This window comes from Nicotiana attenuata, unplaced genomic scaffold (assembly GCF_001879085.1).
Source record: "Nicotiana attenuata strain UT unplaced genomic scaffold, NIATTr2, whole genome shotgun sequence".
Classification (NCBI taxonomy): domain Eukaryota; kingdom Viridiplantae; phylum Streptophyta; class Magnoliopsida; order Solanales; family Solanaceae; genus Nicotiana; species Nicotiana attenuata.
The window spans coordinates 84,716-100,248 of record NW_017673135.1 but is presented as its reverse complement, the minus strand read 5'-3'; the positions used below and the strand labels follow the sequence as shown (position 1 = coordinate 100,248).

The window sequence follows — 15,533 nt, the reverse complement described above, 5'->3', positions numbered from 1 at the left end:
GCTCAGGCTCGTCCGTAGGTGCTTCGAGAAGTCCGACCTGGAGCCTGAATTACGAGGAATGATTTCCTCCACGGTGGGAAAACTCTCATCCTCTGCAGCGACAACAACATCATCATCGTGAGGGGGCATTCTTACTGCTAGTGGAGTTGGTTGTGGAACCCCATCAGAGATAAGAGGTGTATTAACCATTTTTATTAGATGTAAATGTAGAAGATATATACAGAAAGAGGTAGAAGTAGCAGAAATCGCTTAAATCGGAAAGGAGAACAAAGGTGCGAAAATGGAAACAATGAGAGCGAGAATACAGAAAGAAGAAGAAGGGAGGAAAATATGCAGGTTCAAATGCTAGAAAACATAAAGGATCATACAATGGGTTCCCAATCCCTATTTATAGAGAACACAAGCACCCCAATCGAGAAAATCAACCGCTGATACGTAAAGATCGAACTGACAGGGGCACAGGAAGCGATGCACTGCATCGGGAAGATGTGTAATAATGACGCATGATGCTGTGACGTCAGTCCGAACCAACGTCACGATAAGCTGCGGCCCGCAAAGCGCCACGTTACCATCTCGACCGTGATCTTTACTACTCGACCTGCCCACGTGAATTTCTCGACTACGACTAATGAAGTCCGCTCACCGAGGTCGACCAAAGAACAACCTCGATAAGCGGAGGGACTAACTATATGGGTCAAAATCCGACCGAGGAAATTCAGCACGGAGAGGTGATTATCGTGAGTAATTTGTAACTTATCATGGGCAATTTGGCTGTAGTCGACCAGTGATCAACTGAACGAGGCTCCAGGAAGTCAACCACGACCGAGGTCGAGTAAAGCAGATAGTAGTAACGACTAGTTTTGTATTGGGATCTTCATAGGGAATATTCTCTCTGTTTGTACTTTTAGGGTTCTTTGGGAATATCCCATATAAATAGAATGAGAGATAAGGCAAAGGGCTTGTAATATTATAGATGATAAGAACACTTTTGAACTCTCTAGATAAATACAAAGAATAACTTTCTGGAGAGATTCGACCTTTTGGATTATCTATTGTCATTTCCACCAGATCCGAGAAAGTGCTCAATATGCTGTTACATTCTCGTCATTCTTCATTGTCAGAGGGAAGAATCATTCACCTCATTCAATATTGGGTGAATCTTTCTCCTTATTTACATTTATTGTCATTTATGGTTATTTAATACTTGATACTTTATGCACATTGTTACATTCGACATATTTATATATTGCTTGTGCATTAATTCCATTTCCTCAGTGCTTACACCTTTCGTACTGTCAACCCAAGGTCTGAAGTTATTAGCTTTAACTAGGATTAACTCCACTTAATAACTGATTAATTAGTTTAATCAAAAGATTATCGTCTTTCGGTCAAACAGTTTCTTGCTACAAATAAGATGATATGATAGTGCATGCAAATAATTTTTACGTTGGCTTAAACTCACTCAACTAAATATGTTCTGATTTCTTCATCAATCTCGACTGTATTGCCATTTTAAACTTTATATTAAGTCTCCACTGTCGGTCAGGAGCATCCAAGTATCCAACAGCCAACTGCTCAAAAGACTTTATTTCACCTTAAATAATCCAAACACCAATAAGTCATCTTTTTTCCTTTTTCGAAATATATCAAAAACCCCCCCCCCCCCCCCCCCTCTCTTCCCGTACGTATCTACCCACTGTTTGGTTTATGTATTTATTGTTGGAGGCATCGCGACAAGGACAATATATATATATATATATATATATATATATATATATATATATATATATATATATATATATATATATATATAAAATGTTGTCATGTGATGTGGCTAGTCTCATCATCATCAGCCTTCTTAACTCTCTCTTGGCAAAGCATTTCCACACAAATCCTTAATTCTACTTCACAATATCTATAAGCTATGTACGACTAGATTACTGCAACAACCACAAGCATATAATATATAAAGCCTGCGATCTTCTCTTTTGAGATAAAATTATCGGTTGTGCAATTGTTTGAATTTTGATCCCACTTTTGGATTTCGTGGTGGAAATAAAAAGCTCACTGTTGTTGATGTTTTGGGTTGAATATATAACATGGTATAAGAGCCAATGTTTTGCAAGTTATTTAATTTAACACTCATATACATCTGCATTACACGTCGTGTCGCTCGAGTTGCGCACTGTTCTACATCAGGTAAATTATTCCAACTTCTAATCACTACAAAAAAAAACTGGAATTAGCGACGAACTTCACCATTAATCTATCCCTAATCGCTCGTAGCTAACAAAATTTCTTGATAATATGTCACGAATCCGTCGTTAAATGGAATTAAATGGATTTTTCTTCTGGCAACAGAATTTGTCCGTCGCTAAATCCTGGTTTTTTTTTTGGTAGTGAGTGTTTATAATATAAGTGGTGAAACTGGCTACCTATCTTTGGCTAGATATTTTTCTAGGGGTTGAAGATGGAGGGAGTAAGATATTGTGGATATGTTTTTACTACGGCAATTTATTGTTTTATGCTGCTTACAGTTGCTCAAGTTACTCATCCTTCTGAAGGTTGGATTTCTTCTATTTTTCTTAATTAAAGTTTATATTATCTTTCTAATTGAATTCTTGAACACAATTTAATTTATACTTTGATTACATAAAGGGTTTTGCTGCTTCATAAAATAGAAGTTTTTTCAGCAATATCTAAATAGATGCATTAAATTTTTACGAGATTTCATGCAATGGTAGAATTCTATAGTCCTTTATGCTAATTAATTAATGGTTAAACATGTCTTGCAAAAAAAGTTTGAGCTATCTTTGACAATGGTATGTTCTCCACAATTTATGTGGTATATCCAAAAAAGAGAAGTTCCTTGCATTTTTAAAAATGGGCTTTTTTTCACTTTTAGGCCGCGCCAAAAACTATTTACATTCGATAGCCGAAAAAGTGCATAATGTTTGTATAATTTTTATAACATACATAATGTATATATATACATACAAAAAATATACATTTTTCGGCTATTATTTTGGGAGCGGATATACAATGTCATCTTTCCTATTATTTTTTTTAACTGTACCATTTTTTTATTTGTACTTTATTTTTATTTTTTGTCCTTTCACCACTTTCCTCCTAATGTTGCTATCATTTTTTTATTTACACCATGTACGTAATATTTAAGTTGCCCCTACCATTTTTTTTAAATTTTAACTCTAGCGCGCCTTTTGCGAAACCATAGCATTTTTATTCGTGAAGAGGAAAATTAAGAATAATACTGTACTATTTAAAGGCATCTTGTTTGTATTAGTCCATGTTAAAAGCTGGTTTAAGTATCTTTTTGATAGAGCTGATGCTTAATTTCTAAGGAAAATCTTATTTTATGGTTACATTTTCCATAATGAGATGATTAATTATGAATCTCCTATTGCCATTTAATTTGCAGTCTCAGCTTTGGTATCTGTAAAAAGTGGTTTAATTGATAATATGGAGTATCTGAAGAATTGGCAGAAGGGTAGTGATCCATGTATATCAAACTGGACTGAAGTTTATTGTTTTAACAAAGTTGGAACAGATGGTTACTTTCATGTCAGAGAGCTGTATGTTACTCTTCTCTATTTATAATTTACTAAGAAGAAACTTCATTGTTGCATAATTAGGTTTATTCAAAGCCACCCTATATTTTCTAAATTAAATGTTTTGTATTTCTCATGCCATATATATATATATATATATATATATATATATATATATATATATATCTTAATTGTACCTTTCCTTATATTCTTGTATTCTTTGATTTCGCTCCGGGTCCTATATTCTCGTATTTTTTTATTTTTAGATTTCTATTACTTCATGTTTGTCTCTTTTACTATGATATCTATCTTGTTGTTGTTACTGCTTATTGCCACTGTTCTTTTTCGTCTTTCTTTGAGCAAACAGCCTCTCTAACTTATAAGGTATGCGTACACATTACACATTACCCTCCCCTGTGAGGTTTTTTTTTTTTTTTTTGGTTGTTGTTGTTGTTGTCAGTTTATCCCTTGACCGTAACATATCTCTAACCTGAAATATAATGAAGGGTAATATATTCAAAAAGAAGATTTTTCCGAAGTATTTAGACTAGTGGAATCACGTCTGTCTATGGAGGAGCTCCGTTTAAATTAGGGTAAATATGTAGCAGTTGCTAATGGCAGCAGTATGAATGGTTGAAAGTATAACGGAGAATAAAATTGAGATATTTGATATAGTAGAGAGATAAATTTGGACATTTTCCCAAGATTTTATAATTAGCTGCAACCTCTAGCAAAAGATGTTTATTTACTATACTACTATCTTGTGTGAGTGCAATGCATGAAATAACATTAAACATCTTAATTTTCTCCTTATGCAGCCGTTTGATGAATATGAATCTTTCTGGAAGTTTAGCTCCTGAGCTTGGACAACTATCCCATCTTAAAATTATGTGAGTTATATTATTTCACATATAACGTTATTCAGATATGTAATAACAAAATGGAATTTTTAACTTTTTTTTTTTTTTATATATGCATCTTACTATTACATTTATAATTCTCTTTCTCATAGGAATTTCATGTGGAATGATTTGACTGGAAATGTACCGGGGGAGATTGGAAAAATCAAGTCTTTGAAACTTCTGTAAGTTGAATGAATTCAATTCCTCTTTTTATTTGGTTCCATCTTGATTTACTATTGTTAAAGGCTAATGAAGGGGAGCCTTGGCGTAACTGGTAAAGTTGTTGCCATGTGACCAGGAGGCCACGGGTTCGAGCCGTGGAAACAGCCTCTTGCAGATATGTAGGGTAAGGCTGCGTACGATAGACCCTTGTGGCCCGGCCCTTCACTAGACCCCGCGCATAACGGGAGCTTAGTGGACCGGGCTGCCCTTTAAAGCCTAATGCTTGTGAAGAATATGTTCTAAAACTTTGTCTATTGGTTTGATCCAAGTGCAACTATGTTGATATGCAGGCTCTTGAACGGAAACCGATTTTCAGGATCTTTACCTGATCAGCTTGGATATCTCTTGAACCTGAGAATATTCCAGATAGACCAGAACCAGATATCCGGAAGCATTCCTAAATCCTTTTCCCATTTAAATAGTATGCAACATATGTGAGTTCAACTCATTTTGATTGTTATGAAAATTGAAAGAAGTCTAAGGTTTTATCTTTGTTTATCTTATGTGAACATATCTTGTGTCTGCAGCCACTTCAACAACAACTCACTGAGTGGTCAAATCCCTAAAGAACTTTCCAATATCTCCACTCTGATTCACTTGTAAGTTAATGGAAGAAATTCCTGTTAGCTTCTCTTCTTCAGAACACGTTTTCGTAACTTTAGAATGACTTTATCTTGGCTGTGAACTAATGGAGTAATGTTTTTGTGATGATACTTTCTGTCGACAGGCTTTTGGACAGTAATAATCTTTCAGGATACCTTCCTCCTGAGTTTTCAGCATTTCCGTCTATTCGGATAATGTAAGTCCCTACACACACACACACACACATGATTTACATATATTGAACCTCATATGCAACTTTCATCAGCTGTATGTGCTCAAGATGTATAACTATATCTTGACAAGCAAAGTCTCTTTCTGAATTTTCCTATGCAGCCAACTTGATAACAACAATTTCAGCCGATCCGAGATTCCAGCTTCTTATGGAAACATTTCATCATTAGTGAAACTGTAAGTGCTCCTTGAACATGTTTTTCTCTTTTGTTCTTTTCTTATCCTCTTTTCCTTCTTTTAGTTTTTCGCTTGACCAGACGAGGTTAATTTATCTCTATGACACAGCATTATTTAGTTTTACATTTGAAGGACTAGCATAGTAAAGGTTGTAGCTATACTAGAGCAATGAGGGAGGTGACTCAATGATTAAATTTGTGCTATGCACCTTTGAAATTTCAAATGCTTCTTCCTCCTGTCTAATATTACGTGTGATTAAGAAATTGTTTACTGTCTTTATCAATTTTTGAAATTGTTATGTCTGCCATGAAGGGGAGCCTTGGAGCAACGTTAAAGTTGTCTCCGTGTGACCTATAGGTCACGAGTTCAAGCCATGGAAGCAGCCACTAATGCTTGCATTAGGTTAGGCTGTCTACATCACACCTCCTGGGGTGGAGCCCTTCCATGGACCCTTCATGAAAGCGGGATATCTTGTGCACCAGGCTGCCTTTTTTTGTCTGCTGTGAGTAGTCTTAATTTACATGCATATATTGGAAAATGTATATGAAAGAGAATGTTCAGTACATCTTATTATGACGGATCGGGTAGATAGAATAAGATGTAAAGTTGAATCCTGCTGTCCCGTACTCAAATGGAGATGCAATGCTTCTGATAATATTGCAGAAGTCTCAGAAATTGCAAGTTGCAAGGATCCATTCCTGATCTTAGCAGAATACAGAACCTAAGCTATCTGTAAGTTCAAGTATACAATTGTTTCTTTTACTTTGTATACTTCTTGATTCATGATTATTTGACTGCAAAAAATCTTCTGATATGTTTAACTTCCTGCTTACTGTTTGTACAGTGATCTCAGCTGGAATCAACTGTCTGGATCTATACCACAGAATAAGCTTTCCAACAATATGACAACTATGTATACTTCGCGGTTTCTTGCTACATGATTTCTTCATATATCTAGTGTCTCATTTCAGCCATATTTTGTGTTTAGTTCATTACTTCTCTGTATTTTTCCTGTCATCTGTCCTAATCTAATGCGTTGTACATACTCATCGTGCAGTATTCTGTCACACAATCGTCTTGATGGATCTATTCCGAAGAGCTTTTCCTCTCTTCCCTCTTTGCAGAAACTGTGAGGATCTTCACTGTGTCTTGCAATATTTTCTGTTTAGTACTGTTTCTGTAAGGCAATATACAAATTTGCAACTCAACTTTATGTATAACGAATCGATTTGATGGTCTTGTCACAGGTCATTGGAGAACAACCATTTGAATGGTTCCTTTTCTACCGTCATTTGGCAAAAGAAGTTAACTTCAACTTCCAGACTTGAAATGTAAGATATTGTAACATCAAATTTCTGTATTGAATAGTACTATCATTTACTTCAGGAATGAACCTTCACACAGAAGTCTGGATTTTTGTGAGGGAATATTCTAACCCTTGTATCTTCTTTGCAAACCTAGTGATCTTCGGAATAATTCACTTTCGGACATTTCGGGTACTCTTGAACCTCCTCTTAATGTCACTCTAAGGTATGGTTTTCCTTTCCATATTCAATGAGAAAACTTAAGACATTCCACTGATTACTGAAAGTATGATTTCGTTGTCATTTCATCCAAGGATTAGAATTTTATGGATTCAACCTTTAAGGTTCTTAGCATTGAACCCATTGCGTATTTAAAGTTATGGGTTCATATCTACTATTTGTTATAATTTCAATGAATATTTATACATAAACTTATGCTTAGCATCGAAAATACCAGGTTCAGTTGAACCTGGTACCTGTATACATTGCATCCGTCTCTAACTTCATCTCCACATTTCAATAATAAAGGAATCTTTACACAAATAGCAGGCTAGATTCACTGTTTACTTTTCCTAGCCGATATACATAGATTATAAATTGATTATATATAGTTATACATCCGCCGACTATTTTTAGTTTAAGCGGTTGGGTGGATCGCTATTTAGGTTAATTCTTCAATAATTAAAAGACATTATGTGCCTCAGTAAGTGATTTCTGCTAACTTTTGGTAATACTTCTGCTCCTAACATTATCAGACAATTTTTTAGGTTGCAGGGAAATCCAGTGTGCAGCAATGCGAATGTAAGGAACATCATCAAATTCTGTGGTTCTGAAGCCAGAGCAGAACATGAGACAAGTAACTCGACGAATGTAAATGGCTCTTGTCCTATTCATGCATGCCCTAAGGATAACTATTATGAGTATGTCCCAACATCACCTGTTCCTTGCTCTTGTGCCTCGCCTCTAAGAGTTGGATGGCGGCTGAAAAGTCCTAGTTTTTCTTACTTTGATCCATATGTGCATTACTTTTTGCTGTATATGACTAGTGATCTTCATTTGGACCTTTACCAAATGTTGATTGAATCAAGTTCTTGGGAAGAAGGACCTCGTCTACGAATGCACTTAAAGGTTTTCCCAGCAGTTGGGGTCAGTACATTTAATAAAAGTGAGGTCATTCGTATCAGCGAGCTTTTCTCATCTTGGGATATCAGTGTAGTTGACCTATTCGGGCCTTATGAGCTCCTTAACTTCACTCTGTTGGGACCTTATTCGTACTGTAAGTTTTCGTAGCTTCAATGTATCTCTAGTCCAACTTTAAATGACTCCGCGATTGAGTTAAATCATGTGGATCCGTGTGTTGCTGCAGTGAATCCTGATATTCAAGCTAAACATAAAAGCAAAGGTGCTTTGATAGCTGCAATTGTAGCAGGTGTTTTTGCTGCATTTGTTTCAACAATTATCGCTGTATTAATCAAAAGACAACATGCCAAATACCAAAGCATCCTATCATCAAGAAAACGTTTATGTAAGTTCTCTCATTTGGTAAGCTTTACCTTTACTTTATACGAATATGTTTCTTTCGACTCTTCTCTGCAAAACTGATGAAACTTATAAGGTTTAATATCTTAATTCCAGCCTCAAGGCTCTCTATAAAAATGGATGGCATTAAAAGCTTCACTTTTAGAGAAATGACATTGGCCACTAACAACTTTGATATCTCAAATCAAGTTGGGGAAGGAGGATATGGGACTGTTTTTAAGGGAATTTTAGCTGACAAAACAATCGTTGCTATCAAACGAGCAAAAGAAGGATCGCTACAAGGGCAAAAGGAATTCTTGACAGAGATATCCCTGTTATCAAGGTTACATCACCGAAATCTAGTTTCGTTGCTAGGATACTGTGATGAAGAAGGAGAACAGGTATGATCAATCCACTCACACTGTGTGCTGTAGCATCTCTTTTGTTAGTTTTCAATCTTTTCCTATTGGTTGCGAGTCATTAGATCTCACATTTCCTTAGTATACGCCTGAAATCATTTCTAGAAATCTTTCAGACGTCACGCTTCCTAGTGTGCAAATTACATACTCCGTTTCAATTTATGTGACACACTTTCCTTGTTAGACCATTCCAGAAATAACGACATATTTTATATCTGGATTCTTTTTCATTCTCTCCACTTTACTAGGAACCTTTCCCTAAGTGTAAAAGTACTCATTTCCTGTTGATGCATTCAGAGTCATAAAGTGAATAAATTAGTGTCTTCCTGTTTATGCATTTGCAGATGCTGGTTTATGAGTTCATGTGCAATGGAACTTTGCGAAACTGGATTTCTGGTAAGGAAAGAGTTCCCTGGATTCTGTTCCTCGTCGATTCTGATCCATCATTTTCATTTTCTTAGTATTTTATTAAAGGCAGCTAAGAGCCAGGGAGGGGCATTTGATATTTTTCTTCTTTTCTTTTATTTATAACTGTTGTTATCCCGACCAGGTTGCATGCACATCGACTAACTAATTCACCAAATACCTGCTAACTTGCATGCACCTCGACTAATTAATTCACTAAGTACCTGCTACCTCTCATCAGTATAGGTATAATTTTGTCTACTGAGACATAGGCAGATGGCTCAGTCTGTTGGGATTGGAACTTCGGTCCCCTAAGATTGTTACTCCGGCTTTTCGACTACTAGGCCACTCCTTGGAGCTGGATTTCATAATTTTTTATATTCCTTAAACAAGTACTACTATCTTTGACTTGTACAATAGACTGCTCTTAAATATCGTTTTTATGCGTAAATGGAGATCACATGTCAAGAAGCTGACTTTGACCTAATAGTTGTATGTCAGTCACTATGTCTACATAGATATCACCTAAATAAGAGCCAACAACCACATCTAGAAAATTGAAAAGTAAACTTAATGATTTTCCTGATCAGGTTGTTGCTTTTATTCTTCAACTTTTGATCAATTTGATTATAGAAAATAACATTTGATACCTTCCCATTTTTTTTGACAGTTACATGTAAAGAAAGTTTGAAGTTTGGAGCAAGATTACAGATTGCACTTGGTGCAGCTAAGGGTATCCTTTACCTTCATACAGAAGCTCACCCGCCGATATTCCACAGGGACATCAAAGCCAGCAATATTCTTCTAGACTCTAAAATGACAGCTAAAGTTGCTGATTTTGGTTTGTCTAGGCTTGCACCTGTACAAGATGATGAAGGTGTATTACCTAATCATGTATCAACAATTGTGAAGGGAACACCTGTAAGTCTAGACTACATTAATCATTCAACTGATTCTTTTTTTTTAATCTACTTGTGTAGACAGAAATTGAAGGGGAGCCTTCGCGTAACTGGTAAAGTTGTTGTCATGACCAGGAGGTCATGGGTTCAAGCCGCGGGAACACCCTCTTGCAGAAATGCAGGGTAAAGCTGCGTACAATAGACCCTTGTGGTCCGGTCCTTCCCTGGATCCCGCGCATAACGGGAGCTTAGTGCACCAGACTGCCTTTTATTTTTTTTGTGTGCGTGTGTAGACAGAAATTACAATAGATTTTGATGGCTTATTTAGTACTTTGGCAATGCTAAGATAACATCTCATCTACCTTTTAAATTACAGCAACCCCTCTCCTAAAAGTTCAGCTATTGCAGTATCAAAAAAGACAATATACCATTCCCTGGATGCTTAAACTTTTCCTTCTTTTTTGTTTCCATTTGACCTTGCTATATTTACACTAGTATCACTGAATTGGCTCTATTGATACTCTACTTGTATATGCAGGGATACCTTGATCCTGAATATTTCTTGACCCGTAAATTGACCGATAAAAGTGATGTCTATAGCCTTGGAGTTGTATTTCTGGAAATCTTAACAGGCATGCGGCCAATCTCACACGGAAAAAATATTGTTCGCGAGGTATTTCTTCATAGACAACTTCCTAAGTCCAATTACTTATTGCTTGCATATGTTTGATAGATGGTTTATCCGCACAGACAAAGTGAAATACTCCTGACTATTGCAAGGGTAGGGACAAACGCAAATTCAGTATTTAAACTTGATGGATTCAACTTGTAATCTTCTTAGTTCTTATTGTTGAACAAATTGCGCTTTTGACATGATGCTTTTTTGTTGGCGTTTTAGTGATTTTCATGTATGTTATACTTAGTGTTTGAATCCATCATTTGTATGGTGCATCCACCTCCGGATAGGGAAGGGATAGGGGAAGTGCGTACACTAGCATTTCTGCAATGAGGCTTAATACCTCGAACCTGTGACATATAGGTTGCGAATAGAGCAACTCTACTGTGTTTAATAGTCCCTTTCGGAAATATTGAATTACAACCTTGAACCATCAATTGCAGGTAAACTTGGCTCATGACTCGGAAAAGATGTTTTCTGTCATGGACAGTACAATGGGACCTTACCCTTCTGAATGCATGGAAAAGTTTGCGGCTTTGGCTCTTAAGTGTTGCGAGGATAAACCAGAAGACAGACCTTCAATGTTAGAAGTGGTCAGGGAGCTAGAAACTATTCAGTCTATTCTCAACATGATTCCAGATACTGAAGCCCATACAGTAGATTCTAAAGCCAAGTTTAATGAACCAAAGTCATCGTCTTCATTCTCTGAAACCACTAGCAGAGATGCATTTCTATCATCTAGTATGACAGGAGGTTATAGTATCAGTGGTATCACTCTCACTATGCCTCGCTAATAGTTGCTTATCTTTTTGTATATTAGAAAAATTAGTATGTAGAATAGGGTATTACCACATTATGCCTTGCTAATAGTTGCTTATCTTTTGTGTTAGGAAAATTAGTATAAACAATAGGATTACACTAAGTCTGCTATTGTTGGAACATTAACTCATAATTTCCACACAAAAAAAGAAAAAAAGAAAAAGAAAATAGAGACTATCAAAGCTATAGCTAAGTAACACACAACAAAAACCATTTTGCTTGCCTTTCCTCTTTAGTTACCTTTCCATGCAGTAATTGAGAAACAATGTTATATTTAGATGTTTTTCACATAATATCTCATCTTCAACCATAGAAATGAACTTAAAACAAACCTCAAACCAATATCAGAACTCCTATTCTGTTCTATGGAACCAAAGCTATGGTTGACTAACTCCAAGCTCCTTACAAGAACAAGAAGCCAGAATTTCTTGGACTAAAATGACTAACATAATTCATTTTATTTATAGATCATATAATAAGAGAAAAACGAAAGAAATGCTCAACCAGGAGGGAGGGAGCCGGTTTTGGATGGCACGTTTTAGAAACAAATACACACTGATAATAATCACTTTGAAGCAGAATCAGCAGTATGCATATTGTCATTCTGGTCCAGCAACCTCTCTTTCTCTGCAACTAATCCGTCTTCAACGCCAACTACCTTTACTTCATTTGCTTTCTGTGAACCTGTCATCTTCGCCAAGATGACGAATGTCGCTCCCCCAAGAAGGTTATTCACACATCTCAAAACCACAACCGAGGACTTAAACACCAATGGAGGAAGACCTTTGGCTAGCACAAACTCAACACCATTAAGTGTTTGATATCTTAAGTTACTACTGAATCCCATATGTATTGCCCAAGTTGCAGCATTTAAAAGTGTTGGAGGTGGCTTGTTTGGCGTTTCGAAATTCGGATCCATTTTTTTCCTCATCTTGATTAAACCATTAGATAGTGCAGTCCCAACAAGCCCTGCAGTAAATCCAACTGCAGCAAACTGAGTTCCTTTATACACAAAAGTTCCAAGCCTACTCAACAAACCATAAGAACCGGACTGAAACATGTGGCTTGGCGGACAGTTAGCGAAAATCGAAGGCAGCGTTTGAATCGAAGCGGATGCAGTTGGTGCCAATAAATACATCAACACAAAGTTCATAATTGATCCAACAACAAGTGTTGAAAACACGAAATCGAGTTCATTAAGTCCAAAATTAGGCCTTGATGCCATGTCACCAAGAACATTAGCACTTACACCAACTAATTCCTCCATTAGAACCTTAAAAGGAAACTGTGGATCTGCAGCAACTCTTGATCTCCAACCATTCACAAAAGCACCAATTGGTCCAATACTATCCCAAGAAGACTTTGAATCATCTGAATCTCCACCCTTACTCCACCCCCACTATCACCACCCCCACCCCCACCCCCACCACCCCTTCCAATCCCAATACTTCCTCCATCACCACCACCAGCACAAGGAACTTGAAACTTCAGCAACAAATCTTGATCCAACTTATTAGAACTAATATGGCTATTTCTTAAAGGGTTAAAGCTGAGTTTTTGCTGAAACTTATTACCACAAAATCTGTTTGTGATCCCAGAAATGTAACAACTTTGGTTTAAGTTATGATTCTGAGAGTAGCCACTAAGTGGAGTGTAACAAAGTTGAGACATCGCCACCATTTTCTACCACCACCCTAAAATGGAAAAAATAAAACAGTTGGTACTATTTACTACTATATATCAATATTTAATAAGTTGATCTACACTACTCAAAAAATGGAATCTTGAAAAAACAAAGTCAACAAAAAAAAATTTATCTTTCATGTAACTAAAAGATCAAATTTTTATGGGTTTTAGTAAAGCAAAAACAAAAATATACAACAACAAAAAGTGGCGGAGATAACAAGAAATCAAGAAAGGAAAAGGGGTTACCTGTGAGAGATTTCTGAGCTTTACTTAACAAAAGATGAGTACTTTCAGCAGCTACAGATCATGTAATGTAATAATCTCAGATTCTCAGATCAGCAGAGGAAAAAAATGACAGTGGCTTTACACCTATAGTGGCACTAAAATGGGGATCTGCATGCAAAAGGAGAGGTTAAATAAGGGAATCTATTAATATGACCTAAATACAGGACGGCAGAGCCGAGGTAAAAGAAAAAAACAGTGGAATATTGACAAATGGACGGTGTCTGAAGCAGTTAGCATCTGTTTTTTGGGAGTTACAAGTAGCTTAAAAGTGAAAATGATATTGTACAGACATTGTTAACATAATAGCCAAAAAATATGTTTTTTTTTTGTATACTTATTTATATATATATTCTATATGTTACATATAAAAAATATGAATTTTATATATTTTTTCAGTTACTAATTGTATATATTTCTGACACGAGTTAAAAGAAAAAAAAAACTCTAAATTAAAATGTGAAGAAAACTTGTATTTAGAGTAGGTAATGATAATGGCCCACTGGGCTTAAATGATGGCAAATGGAAAAATCACGAAAATGGTTGTTGGTTCACTTTTTCAGTCATTTGATCAGCACCTACTACTCCACATTGCTCAGGGTTGGTGGCTTTGAACTAAGTAATCAATTCTACTTATAGTATGCGCAAAGATTTAGACTTAAGGGTCTGTTTGGAAAGCTATCGGGTAATTGGAATTGGTATAATTATTAGATTGGTAATTACACAGCCTAGTAATTACACAGTTATGTAATTACGACGACCTGTTTGTTTGTCATAGTATTATTACAGTGTAATTACAAGTTTAATGTTTGGTTGCACAAGTATAATTATATAGTTAGATTAAATTTTAAATAAAGTAATTATCAAAACTTAAAAGTTAATATAATAAATATATGCCTATAAATTTTTATAAGTGTAAATGATATTATATTTGGTATTTAATGTATATTTTTTCGTGAATTTACATTAATTAGTAATAATATATTTATAATTAATAATTATAAAAAATAATATATATATATATATATATATATATATATATATTCTAAATTAATAATATTTAATTTAGATACTTACAAAACTAAAAACATATGTTTTGTAAGAACATCACGGAATTCATATTTGATAAAATATTAATATATATAAATATGATGTCATAACATTATTCAAATGTTTGACAAAACTAATCTATGAAGTCTAACTAAAAAAATGAACAATATGCAATGTGAGCCAATACTATAAAACAAGTAAATTGGAACCATGAATATAGCACAATTTTAAAACACACACAAAAAAATAGTTTAACATATGTCAAATTCCAACATAATAATAGTAAGTTCCACTACAATTTAAGAATAGGAAACATAATAAGTTTATAATCATATTTAAAAACAAAATTTTACTTTAATTGCATCACTTGTAATATGCCAAGTTTGTTAATGACTCATTATTTCTAATATTAGGAGGTGTAGTTTTAAAATATAGAATAATAAAATAAATAATAAATAAAATATAAGCAATTACATGGGATCACAAGAAGTAAAGGTAGAGAAATAAAAGATAAATAATGTATACATAGAACAATATATTTTAAAATTTCAAAATAAAATTAAAAATAAAAATAAAATTAAAAAAATAGAAATAAAAGTTATAAAGAAAATAAATTAAAATAAAATAAAAAGGAAAGAAACTAAAAAGCAACTTTGTAATTACACAGTGTAATTACCACCAATTCTCACCTCCCCTTGAGAATTGGAGAGTGTAATTACACCCCTCCAATTACACCCAATTCAATGTTGACCAAGTAATTACTTGACCAAA

At 35.0% G+C, this 15,533-nt stretch overlaps 2 protein-coding genes across 4 annotated transcripts; one reads left to right on the top strand and one right to left on the bottom strand.

Moving 5' to 3' along the window:
- Positions 1-1,845: 1,845 nt before the first annotated feature.
- On the top strand, positions 1,846-11,830 carry LOC109215538 (probable LRR receptor-like serine/threonine-protein kinase At1g06840). Of its 3 annotated transcripts, XM_019379619.1 has the most exons (22): positions 1,846-2,199; positions 2,462-2,564; positions 3,440-3,593; positions 4,388-4,459; positions 4,582-4,653; positions 4,984-5,127; positions 5,221-5,292; positions 5,421-5,492; positions 5,630-5,704; positions 6,368-6,436; positions 6,549-6,617; positions 6,762-6,833; positions 6,952-7,035; positions 7,166-7,234; positions 7,776-7,928; positions 8,055-8,284; positions 8,375-8,533; positions 8,644-8,927; positions 9,290-9,341; positions 10,021-10,271; positions 10,788-10,922; positions 11,369-11,830. In XM_019379619.1, the coding sequence occupies exons 2-22, from the start codon at positions 2,471-2,473 to the stop codon at positions 11,717-11,719; spliced, it is 2,733 nt and encodes a 910-aa protein (XP_019235164.1). In that variant the 5' UTR covers positions 1,846-2,199; positions 2,462-2,470; the 3' UTR covers positions 11,720-11,830. The 3 variants fall into 3 exon arrangements, with proteins under 3 accessions (XP_019235164.1, XP_019235161.1, XP_019235163.1); XM_019379616.1 differs by having other exon boundaries at positions 7,776-8,284; XM_019379618.1 differs by having other exon boundaries at positions 2,450-2,564; positions 7,776-8,284.
- Positions 11,831-11,991: 161 nt separating this feature from the next.
- Positions 11,992-13,958, bottom strand: LOC109215539 (protein RETICULATA-RELATED 3, chloroplastic-like). Its single transcript, XM_019379620.1, is given in 3 exon segments — positions 11,992-13,131; positions 13,134-13,438; positions 13,677-13,958. Coding segments are annotated over 2 exon segments (1,113 nt in total). The 5' UTR covers positions 13,425-13,438; positions 13,677-13,958; the 3' UTR covers positions 11,992-12,309.
- Between the last annotated feature and the right edge of the window lie 1,575 nt (positions 13,959-15,533).

Bases quoted from the DNA above. Each gene is read 5' to 3' on its own strand.
- LOC109215538 (XM_019379616.1), top strand. From the start codon at position 2,471: ATGGAGGGAGTAAGATATTGTGGATATGTTTTTACTACGGCAATTTAT. The intron at 7,036-7,165 runs GTAAGATATTGT...TTGCAAACCTAG, and splicing joins TCAACTTCCAGACTTGAAAT to TGATCTTCGGAATAATTCAC. The intron at 10,272-10,787 runs GTAAGTCTAGAC...TTGTATATGCAG, and splicing joins CAATTGTGAAGGGAACACCT to GGATACCTTGATCCTGAATA.